This window comes from Diuraphis noxia, unplaced genomic scaffold (genome assembly GCF_037042655.1).
Source record: "Diuraphis noxia isolate RWA-SAM2 unplaced genomic scaffold, SU_Dnox_SAM2 contig0001, whole genome shotgun sequence".
NCBI classification, from domain to species: domain Eukaryota; kingdom Metazoa; phylum Arthropoda; class Insecta; order Hemiptera; family Aphididae; genus Diuraphis; species Diuraphis noxia.
Genome location: NW_028301711.1, coordinates 98,738,751 through 98,751,038, shown reverse-complemented (window position 1 = coordinate 98,751,038; position 12,288 = coordinate 98,738,751). Strand labels below are relative to the sequence as shown.

General features: G+C 30.9%; 2 protein-coding genes across 2 annotated transcripts; one reads left to right on the top strand and one right to left on the bottom strand.

Annotated features, from left to right (window-relative positions):
• Window positions 1–3,145: 3,145 nt before the first annotated feature.
• Window positions 3,146–4,270, bottom strand: LOC107172218 (uncharacterized). The gene has a single exon (XM_015522504.2). It carries the CDS (start codon window positions 4,268–4,270, stop codon window positions 3,146–3,148), a length of 1,125 nt encoding a protein of 374 aa, XP_015377990.2.
• A 5,290-nt stretch (window positions 4,271–9,560) lies between these two features.
• On the top strand, window positions 9,561–11,411 carry LOC107172203 (protein ZBED8L-like). Its single transcript, XM_089222202.1, has 4 exons — window positions 9,561–9,714; window positions 10,312–10,698; window positions 10,924–11,043; window positions 11,092–11,411. The coding sequence occupies exons 1-4, from the start codon at window positions 9,561–9,563 to the stop codon at window positions 11,409–11,411; spliced, it is 981 nt and encodes a 326-aa protein (XP_089078328.1).
• Window positions 11,412–12,288: the final 877 nt, after the last annotated feature.

The following is a 12,288-nucleotide window of genomic DNA, read 5'->3' as shown; positions in this document are numbered from 1 at the left end:
TTACTGTAATGGATGGGATTAAATTTGAATGCAATGATAGGTATCATTGTAAACGGAAAACGATTCTGAACGGAGATGATTTGTCAGTCTAGGATATATTATACTTTAATATTGTCATATATTCTATTTTGAAATAAATATTTTATTTTTCAATTAAGTCGCATTTTGCATAAGGCATGGTTAATCAATTAGTGTAGTTATCATGTAGTTATCATAATTCATAATACCTTATATTATCATAGATAAATGAATACCTGCAGGTTTGAGGATAAATCGTTATCATTACGCGATTTCATAAAAATTTAAAACTCAAACGCTCAAAACATTTTTCCTATAATGACGCTTCAAATTTTCTCTATAGCTATTTGAAGCAAAACTTATGGAAAACTTGGTGTTAAATTTTATAACCTTAGATATAAATACAAACAATATTATGAATTTTGAACTACAAAATAATTTGCAAATATTCATGGTTTTGACGAATTTCTGTCAATATTTGAAATTCAAATGCTAATAAAAATTTAATTTGAATTTCCAGTTGACATTTTTTTTGTGATAAAGATTGACAAATTTGTAAGGAATCTTGTATTAAATTTTCAAATTTTAGATTTAAAAAGAAAATTTTATGAATTTCTAGCTTATTATAATTTGCAAATTTTCGTGATTTTTACGTATGTTGTCAAAATTTAAATTTAAATGCTTGTAAAAAAAAATGTGACTATACATTTCTTTTATTTTTCAACTGCTATTGTAAAAATATTTTAGGAGCCTTGTATTAAATTCTCAAATCTCAGAATTAAAAAGAAAAACTTTTATAAATTTCGATCTAAAATAATTTAAACATTGCCGTAATTTTTATGCATTTAGTCAAAATTTGAACTGTAAATGCTTATAAAAAAAATTTGTGACTATATATTTCTTTTATTTTTCAAATGCTATTGTAAAAATATTTTAGGAGCCTTGTATTAAATTTTCAAATCTTAGAATTAAAAAGAAAAAACTTATATGAATTTCGATCTAAGATAATTTGAAAATTGCCGTAATTTTTACGTATTAAGTCAATATTTGAACTTCAAATACTAATATAAAAAAATTGTGCCAATGTATTCTTATATTTTTTTAGTCACTATAAGAATAACTTATGAGGAACTTTGTATTAAATTTTTAAGTATTTTGATAGGGCCAAAAAATTTTTATCGACACTTTTCAGACGAATTTCAGTCGTCTAAAAATATCTCAAAAAAAGTCAAAATATTTTGAAAATTAAATAATGTAAAGAAAACGCCAATCTAAATAACTGATAAAATTTTCAAGTATCTACGACTTGTGAGATTTCATGATGTTTTAAGTCACAAAAACCACCCACGAGCGAAGGGGAACACTTTCCTCGTGACCTGTGAGCCGCACCGCGTGAGACCCGAGGGTCAAGTCGGTGGAACTCACAGGCTTTGATACACGCAGTGGCGAATGAACGCCAAAGATTTATTTAGAAGGGGGAAAACAAACAAAAAATTTTATATTAATAAAATAATAGGCGTAAAGTCTTAGGATAACTATGGGGATATATTTTACATAGTTGTAATAAATAATATATAATATAATGCACATGGCAAAATGCACAAAATACAGGGAAAAGTATATAATATAATGCACATGGCAAAAGACACAAAATACAAGGAAAGATATATAATATAATGCACATGGCAAAATGCACAAAATACAGGGATAAGTATATAATATAATGCTATGGCTCCGACAAGCGGTTACCGGCACGGAATAGTCATCATACGTCGGTATGACACATTATACTATTACATGTGTTAAAGGAAAATACCCACGGCTCCGCATGACGGTTACCGGGGCACCTATTAGGAAAAATGGAGCATAAATAGAAATACGTTGTAGTGATACATAATCAAAATGAAAAAAGAAAAGAAAAAGTTGTGATACATAATCAAAATGAAAAGGGGGGAATATTGGGGGAAATAGTTTTGTACATTACACAAATGATGATGACTTGAGTTGTGGCTGGATGACGAAAGTGTGGATGACCGACGGCTGGGATAGGCTGGCCAGTCGGCCGTCGACCCCCAAGACACGTGGTCGACATGGCCCATCGGCGTCGGTCATTGGGAAAACGGAGGCTTCGCCCGACATCGGGCCCGACGTCGTCGCTTAGCCCATCATTTCGTACATTACGAGTATGGATGACAATACAAAAAAAACTATAAGTTGACTATTGACCACGAGGTTGATCGGACCGCAGAATGAGTGGGCCGGTGGTGTTCGTTACGTCTTGACGGGAATACGTTGGTTTAAAAAGTGAAGATGGCTGGCGAACGGTGTCCGGTCGCTGGCCGTTGTTGTCGCAATTGATGTCGTAGTAGGGAAGGTCAGGGTAGGCGTATTGCGGGATTTTACAATAATATGGGTAATTAAAATAATTGCACTGCGGCGATCGCACCGACGGACGCGACAGAGTCGCCGACGGCAACCGATGACGACATGTTACGGTGACGACGGTGAACACTTTTGCAGGCGGGGAGGTCGGGGATCAGTTATTGCATAACATAGTGGTAATCGCGGGCGCGCTATTATATTAATGGGACGGTCACTGGCCGACAGGTATGCTGATATCCTAGGTATTGGGTATACCCAGTGGTTTAATAATAATAATAATAAGGCCTGAAATTCTGTGACGTTACAGACTATACTTTTTGAATAATAACAAATATTTAAAATCGTTTCAGGATAAATCGTTATCGTTACGCTATTTCGTAAAAATTTAAAATTCAAAGGGTCTGGATCGAAATCCCGACAATTGTATTCCCGACATGTAAAATTCCGACATACTAAATCCCGACAAATCATAATACCGACAGTTTAAAACCCCGACGGTTCAAAATACCGACAGTCTAAAATCCCGAACAAACATATTCACATATTATCATGTTCATTATTCAATAATTTAATTTAAAAACTCAAACATTACATTACACTACAATTACATTATATTTGTTAATCATTATTTAATAATTTGATTTAATAACACACAAAAATTTTATATTTATAAATCATAGTATATTATGTTGATTATGGAATATAATATTCGGCATGTGACCGCCGATCGTCATTGAAAAAAAAACTACATCGATATATTATGGGCCAAGCCCCGTAAAAAATCTAAAACACTCCTATTTGATCTCTCTTTAAATACCGTCATTATTTGTTTCTCTCTGTCAATTATTTGTTTCTTCTGTTTCGGTTGTGGTTCTCCACGATTAATACTTTCAATTTCTAAGTAAACTCGTTGCTGTTCTTTCTTGAGCTCTTCAATCATTGTATGGACTCCAACATGAGGTTTACCAACCAAAGTCGACCAACGTCGATGCCAAGCTTCGACAATATTTTGTGTCCTAGGAATTCCATGGTCCATTAATTCTGATACAGACCAAAGTTTGGGCGGAAAAAGTGGGTCTGTGCATATAATATTACCATTTCTTTGGTTTCGGCGACGAATCCGGCCATGTACATAATTATCTTCGAACCATTGGACAACTTCTTCAGCTTCAGGAGGAAATGTCGCTTTAAGTTCATCGAATGCTGCTGGTATATCGTGAGATGGAATAAAAGCCAGGGCAAGCATTTGTCTTATTTTCAAACTGAACTCTTCGTTTGTATCATATAAATTCACCAAGCCAGATGATTGAATTTTTCTCCAAGTGCTTTGAGATAAATGAAAAAAGCATGCCTTATTTTTCACGTTAGGAAACTCTGCTTTTGATGCCTTTATTGCTGCCGGTTCAAAATCTGTCATTATACAATATGGATTTAGTTGCTCACCATTATCTTCGCAAAAATCAATTAAGTCTTGAAAAAGACGTGTATACAGGGTTTCAGATTTTGATGACATTAAAGCATATGCTAGAGAAAAAACTCGAAAATTGTCTCCCCCTACAGGTGCGTGTATGGTATATAGCTGTCTAAATATTGTTGGAACTGTCCAAAAAGTACCATCCATAATTAAATAACGAGCATGTGACAGCCAATGAGTATTATTTTTAGTACAAAATAGTAGAAGTTTTTCATCGTCAATGGTTGAATCTTTGATTAAAAATAACTCCCCACCAATCGTAGTTCTCAATGAATTGGGAATTATTAAATCTTCTAATGATTGAGGTTGAGATGGCGTATTTTCCCTTCTAATACGCTTAATTTGTTGCCGGAGAGCATTCCTATTCGGCATGTAAGGATGAGCAGTACTTGGCATATTTGTAACACAACTTTAAATAATTTGACAGGGTTGGTCATTGGTATTTCGTGCTTGATCTTTTAAATTACTAAGAGTAGTACATACATCAACCCTTGCTTCTTCGGGTGCGTGATTATGATCAGAAAATTTACGTAATAAATGTGTTTCGTTGATAAATATAGTGGTTGCACGTCCTATGAATGAAACGCAAAAATTAAAAATAATTTTTAATGATTACTTCTATTAAAATGTGAGTTATAATATCGAGTTAATTTATCAATTAACATAATATATGACCCAAATGAAACTCTCATCGCCTACTCATCGTAATTGTCTATCTTATACGTGTAAAAGTTCCTCGCTTCTCACAACGATTTACCCATCTAAACGTTTTATTTTTGAAATTAAATTTACGTATAATTGTATGGTTTTATGTGTTCAAGACGACACAAGAAGCAGAATTTCTATTTGACGTTTAGTTTTTTTAATATTTAAAATCTTAAAAGAGACATTTTGGATAAGATAGCGGCGGTCGGCGGACCTGTTATTCGAACACCGCGCGCGCTCGCCATGATGTGCCGTTTAACCAAAACGTCTCTTTTAAGTTTTTAAATATCTAATTATTATTTAAAAACTAAACGTCAAATAGAAATTCTGCTTCTCGCGTCGTCTTAAGCACATAAAACCACACAATTATACGTAAATTAAATTTCAAAAATAAAATGTTTAGGTGGGTAAATCGCTGTGAGAAGCGAGGAACTTTTACACGTATAAGATTGTGCCACACAATGACAATGTACACGAAATAATAATGTACACGATAATCACTTTATTTCATAATATGAAATTCATATCGCAATTTATCTATAGGTATGGTAATACCGATAAGGAATGTTGCCATCAATAAACGTCCATAACGTATTATACCAACGTATATAATTTTTAAATTACAACAAATTAAATAAAACTTAAAACGCTCATAAAAAATTAATTTGTCTTTCTGGTTGTTATAATAATAACTTACCTGTACAGGCCATTGATTTTCTTTTTTCGCAGCACCAGTAATACATGTCCTCTCGATTTTTATCTTTCGTCATCAAATATCCCTTGACACATATTTTGGTATTACCTTTTTGAGATGTGATTATTTGACATATTTCACTCATATTCGTAAATTAAACTACAAGACATAGGACTATACAACTGTCACGTCACGCCAAAATACGTTTGTTCATTTGAAATTTTCAATCGTTCACTCAGACTCAGCACAAATAATTGAGCGTTTTAGATAATATTATCAGTTAAAAACTTTCTTATTGTATTTTATTTTTACTAGGTAGTAGGTAACTAGATTAAACTTTTATAAGATAAGATATAATTATTTTTTTTTCGGGATTTCAAATGGTCGGTATTTTGAACTGTCTGCGTTTCAGACTGTCGGGATTTTGGTGTCGGGTTATTGACCATTCGGGATTATCATTGTCGGGATTTTGAACGTCTCCCAAATTCAAACGCACTTAAAATTTTTCCTATAATGATGCTTCGAGTTTTCTCTATAGCTACTTGAAGGAAAACTTATAGAAAACTTAGTGTTGTATTTTAAATCCTTAGTTATAAACGCAAAAATTTTATGATTTTTTAACTTCAAAATTACTTGCAAATTTTCGCGTTTTCGACAGATTTCGTAAAATTTTAAACTGTAAACGCTTATTAAAAAAAATTGTAACTTACGATTTTTAATTTTTTTTAGCTACAATAAGAATAACTCTTAAGGAACCGTGTATTAAATTTTCAAGTTTTTTTGGTCGTCCAACATTTTTTTATTGACACTTCAAAAAAAATTCTCAAAACAATCGAAAATTTCAGTGGTCTATAAATAACTCAAAAAAAGTCGAAAATTTTTGAAAATTAAACTGTATATAGATATCACTAACATTAACATTTGGTGAAAATTTCAAGTATTTACAGTGATTAGTTTTTGAATAACAACCATATAAAAAAATCGATTTGGTTGAAAACTGGTTTTGCATAAAAATTCCCGTTTTTCTGTCATTTTTTTTTGTTTTTCTCGATTTTTTTGAAAACTGTTGGTAAATGTTTACTTTTGACCTCTAAAATGCACCAAAGATCTTCAATTTTACATCGGAAACCACCCCAAAGTTTGAAATTGAAGCATTATTTCGACTAGTTATGCTGCACACAGACACACACAAAAAAAAAAAACACACATCATTGTAAATTCAATACATTCATCATTTCGTTTAGAATCTAAAAAAAATTACACATTTAATATTGTTGCGATTTTCTGTCTTATTATCAACCCTGTATAATATTACCATGGTATTTGTAAAATATATAAATATATTTGCAGACTGCAGTTAGATACTCGTGAAAAAATCAAAGTCATTAATATATTTTATAGTGCACAATAAGTATTATAATATATTATTAATAATTAATATTATACGTATCGCGTCATATACAACGTATACAACATATACGTCGTAATATTGTGGTACTACGTTATTGTTCCTATATAATAACATGTGGCGTGTAGTATAAATTTAATATAAATGCATAATACGGTGTACCCAGTGGCGGACTGGCCCGGGGTGCTAAAGTGCGATCGCACCCCGGGCCCATAGAAAAACAAAAAAGGTTTTTATTATTGAAAATAATTACTTTATCATTATTTGCCACCGTCACATTTTATTCTTATTATTAATTTGTATTTATTATCAAAACATAATATTGCTCAAAATGTTTTCTCTGTAATTAATAAAACTGCTGTATTTTTCACTGAATCATATAAACGTGCCGATGTTTGGACAGATACTATTTTTGAAAATGAAACTGGTGTAGATAAATTAAGAAAATTAAAAAAGATAGGTGCTACAAGATGGAACAGTGCGGATGATGCTTTACGAAGTATATTTAATACATGGTCGGATCAAAACGAAACCGATCTCTCAAGAAATCATTATTATTACGTATTACGGCCGTTACACACGAACGATATTTCATCGTACGATTAATTTATCGCACGAAAATATTATCGCACGATATTTGAATTTACATGTTTATAAATAGAGCTGTTCACACGATCACGATAAAATGTCGTACGATAAGATAATCGTACGTCGCCTCGAAAACTGTCGGATGCACTTTAATATTCCATACGATAAAAATATCGTACGACTAAAATATCTCAATCGAAATGTATAGAAATAAATTGATTAAAACACACGAACGATCATTATCGTTCGATAAACCAAAAAAACAAACTCAGTACCATGTCATCCTCCGATGAATGCAACCGCTCTGGCGGAGCGAATACGCCATCGCCGAAAATTTGTGAATTTTCAGACGACAATTTAAATATAGATATAGATGTACTTATAAGTGAAGTCCAATCAAGAGCGTTTCTTTGGGATAAAATCCTAGATAATTATTCAAATAGAAATTTAAAAAGAGCGGCTTGGGAAGAAATATGTGTTTTATTTTATCCAGATTTCAATAAGATCTCTAGGCAGCAACAAAAACAAATTGGTAAGTAGTTGACATTTTATTTCTTATTTAAACGTTGTGTAATAATATATTCAATTTAATAATTTCTCATCATTTTATATTTATGTCATCAGCATTATATTATTATTATATTATAAGAATAGTTATATTATATTATTTTAAGTCAATACTTAAACTATTTAAGCAAAAATTATATTATGGCGAAAAAATCGATATTAATAACTAATAAGTAATATTTAAAATTAGAAAAATAATAATTATTATAACTTAACTATTTTCCATATTGCCATGGTATAGCTCCTATGGTATGAAAGTAATCTGCAAATGTATTTCTTATATCACTTGCGAATCTGCTGCCGCGGTTAATGTTATTAGGTCTTTCAATTTCATTAAACCCATCAATAGTTAGCGTGTCTTGAAAAACATATCCATTTTTTTCACGTACATAATTATGCAAAACACAACAAGCTTTCGTAATATCAACCGCCAAATCTGTGGTAACGTTTAAAGGTCTATGAAAAATCCTCCATTTATTTGATAAAATTCCGAAAGCACATTCCACATATCTTCTTGCACGAGACAAACGGTAGTTAAAAATTTCTTTTTTTCCGATAAATTTCTTCCTGCGTAGGGTAGTAGTACGTTTTTTGATAGACCAAAAGCTTCATCTCCAACAAATACATATGGAACAGTTTCATTCGTATTCGGTAATTGAGATGGTCTGGAAATATGTAGTGATTCATTGGTCAATAAAGTTCCGAACGATGAATTTTTGAAAATAGTGGAGTCGGAGTCCTTTCCAAATGATCCCACATCAACATATATAAACCTATAGTCTGAATCCACAACTGCTAATAAAACAATTGAGAAATAATGTTTATAGTTATAATGCTGACTACCAGTTCCAGTGGGTTTAATTATACGAATGTGTTTTCCGTCCACCGCTCCTGAGCAATTAGGGAAATTCGCTCGTTGTTCAAAACCAGTAGAAATATTTTGCCAATATTGATCTGTAAAAGAAGGCATGTAAACTTCAACTAGTTCATCCCATATTACAATACAAACTTCCCGAATAATCTGAGCAATTGTTGATGTTCCTAATTTGTAGGAATAATGCAAATCTGTGAATGTACACCCAAACCCAAGGTATCTGAAATAGTAAATAATAAGTTGTCTTCATTTTAAAATATATAAAACATAATATATTTATATGTGTGTTACGGGTAAAGTATAGATAGTGCAATTTTATATGTTTTTATATCATTTTTGAACTCTGACATTTTTTAGATTATTTAAATAATATAATATAATATGTATCAGTAGCTACAGTAGACCCCTTAGGGGTCGCGAAATTTTATTAGGGGGTCGCCAGTAATCACCAAATGAAAAAGTTTTATACTATATTACTATGTATATTGTATATTATTTTATAGTTTTATACAAAGTAAAATTATTTTGTACCGTTGATGGCTGTGTCAATCGTAATATTATGACATGTCATATCTTAATGTTGCGATAACTAGTTCTATTGAACCACGCAGTATATGGGTTATTTTTAAATTGAATTTAATCAGTAATTTTATTTAATCTTACGGTTATTATGAAATAGTCCGATAGTCATGTACGAGTCGTTGAGTTGATCGTATTAATGCTTATAATTTTGTATAGCTTGTAATAATTATTTGTATTTTGTATTATTTTAAACTAACATTTTTAATATTTTAATATTTTATAATATATAAACTAAAACGATATGGATAAATTTTTAATTAAACGACCGATGAATAGTGATGATGAAAGTGCTATAGAAACTAAAGTTCGTAAGGTATCGGAAATGTCGTCAGATGTAAAAACCAGTCGAAAAGTTAATAAAAAGGACCGTAAATACCAAGACAGTTACATCAAGTTTGGATTCACTTTCGATGTTGAAAAAGGTGAGCCAAAATGTGTTATTTGTTTAGAAAGATTAGCTTCAGAAAGTATGAAGCCATCAAAGCTAAAACGACATTTAGTTACTAAACATCCTCAATTCCAACATAAAGAGGAAGACTTTTTTAAAAGGTATGAAAATTCGATAGAAGTTCAAAAAAATACTATGCGTAATTTTTCTTCAGTTCCTATAAAAGCTCTAGCTGCATCATTAGAGGCTTCAACTTTAATTGCTAAAACCAAAAAACCACACTCTATTGGTGAATCTCTCGTTTTACCGGCCGCTATAAAAATAGTATCAATTATGCATGGCGAATCATATGCAAATGAATTAAAAATGATTCCCTTATCAAGAGATACTGTGTCGCGTAGAATTGAAAATATGTCTGATAATATAAAATCACAACTCCTAAATAGATTACGAGGAAATTATTATGCAATGCAATTAGATGAATCTACGGATATAACTAATCTTGCTCAACTTCTTGTATATGTTAGATATATTTATAAAGATAAAATTGAAGAAGACTTTTTATTTTGTCAACCATTAGAAGGACGTACGACTGGAAATGATATTTTTGTTCTTATAAACAATTTTTTAGAAATTAATGAAATTCCCTGGTCAATGTGTGTGTCAATATGCACTGACGGTGCAGCTGCCCTTACTGGTTCAAAAAAAGGTTTTAAAGCTAAAGTTCTAGAAGTGTCTTCAAATATAATGTTTAACCATTGTATGATTCATAGAGAAGCTTTAGCTTCCAAAAAACTTCAACCAGATGTTAATAAAGTACTCCTTAATGCTATAAGTGTAATAAATTTTATAAAATCAAAGTCATTAAATTCCAGACTTTTTACTATACTTTGCAATGAAATGGGTTCTGACCATAAAAAATTGCTTCTTCATACTGAAGTAAGGTGGTTGTCTCGTGGTAAAATATTATCACGCCTTTTTGAACTCAGAGATGAAGCACGAATTTTTCTTCTGGAACGTAATAATAAACTTTCGGAACATTTTTTAGACGAGCAATGGCTTGCAATTCTGGGTTATCTTGCAGATATATTTGAAAAACTAAATTGTCTAAATTTAAGCCTACAAGGGAAAAATACTAATATTTTATTTATTTCTGATAAAATCAATGCTTTTAAAAAAAAAATTCTTCTGTGGAAAAATTATATCGACGATGACAAATTTGAAATGTTTTCATGTTTATCAGAATTCCTCAGTGATAATGATGTGGATATTAATATGATAAAAGAAATTATAACTACTCATCTAATAAGTTTACAAACAAACTTTAATGCACGGTTTGAAGATTTCCCAGAAGAAAGTCTAGGTTGGATAAGAAATCCATTTCATTTTAATATCAATGAAATAAAATTAGGAAATTTAAAAATAAGTGAAGAACTTATTGACTTGTCGTCAGATGAAAATCTACGTATCAGATTTCAAGAAAATGCATGTAATACATTTTGGATTTCCATCAAATCTGAATATCCAGAATTATCAAAACAAGCTATATCAATTTTACTTCCTTTTGCATCAACTTATTTATGCGAAACAGCATTTTCAACACTAACGATAATTAAAAACAAATATCGCTCCAGATTAAATGTTGAAGCTGATTTAAGAGTAGCAGTGTCAAATATCAAACCAAACATAGAATCAATCATGTCTACAATGCAAGCTCAGGTCTCTCATTAAAATAATTAAAAAGTAATTTTATAATTTTAAAAATATTAAAATTTTTGATTATCATTATAATGATAAATTTTTTAATTTTAGATTTTATAAAACTCTAATTTTGTATTTTTTTTTTCATGTTTTTGATTAATTAAATTAAAGAAATATTAAAACTGCTCTAAAATTAACGATTTAATGTATATGAATAAAATGTGTGTATACATTAAGACTATAAAGTAAATTTAAATTACACACTTACATAATGTTGGTTGGTAGGGGGGTCGTATTAAAAAATAAATTATTTTGGGGGGTCGTGGATCAAAAAAGGTTGCGCACCACTGATTTAGATAACACCGAAGTTGATGCGCAGGAAACTGAAATTCAACCTTCAGAAATTGAAGCTGAACCACGTTCTACGTCACAAAATATCCAATCAAATAAAACAAAACTGCAAAAGAAACAAATCTTGAAAAGAAATTTATGCAATATTTAGATGCACAAACTCAAAAAGAAATTTTTGATGAAAAACCAGATGAACATCAACATTTTTTTCATTCTTTGTTACCCATTATACGAAAATTTAATGACGACGAAACACTTATATTCAGAACAGAAGTACTTAGAATTGCACAAACAATAAAACAAAATCAAATTTCATCAGAAACACTCCAACTACAACACACAGCGTCAGTACTTCCCACACATCATCCACAATATTTATACCAAGCAAGCCCTTCGTATAGAATGTACCCAAATAACAATCAATTTGTATCTTCACATAGTCCAAGTATTCAACATCAAACTGTATTACAACATATGAATTTTCAACACAACACATCTGCACAGGGGTCACCTAACTATCCAATCCGCTCAACTCATCAAAATTATGCATCTAGTC

Excerpts from the sequence above, each read along its gene's own strand:
- LOC107172218 (XM_015522504.2), bottom strand. The coding sequence starts at position 4,270 with ATGCCAAGTACTGCTCATCCTTACATGCCGAATAGGAATGCTCTCCGG.
- LOC107172203 (XM_089222202.1), top strand. The coding sequence starts at position 9,561 with ATGAATAGTGATGATGAAAGTGCTATAGAAACTAAAGTTCGTAAGGTA. Across the intron at positions 9,715-10,311 it reads CACTTTCGATGTTGAAAAAG|AAATTAATGAAATTCCCTGG; the intron begins GTGAGCCAAAAT and ends ACAATTTTTTAG. Across the intron at positions 10,699-10,923 it reads ACGAATTTTTCTTCTGGAAC|AATTCCTCAGTGATAATGAT; the intron begins GTAATAATAAAC and ends CATGTTTATCAG.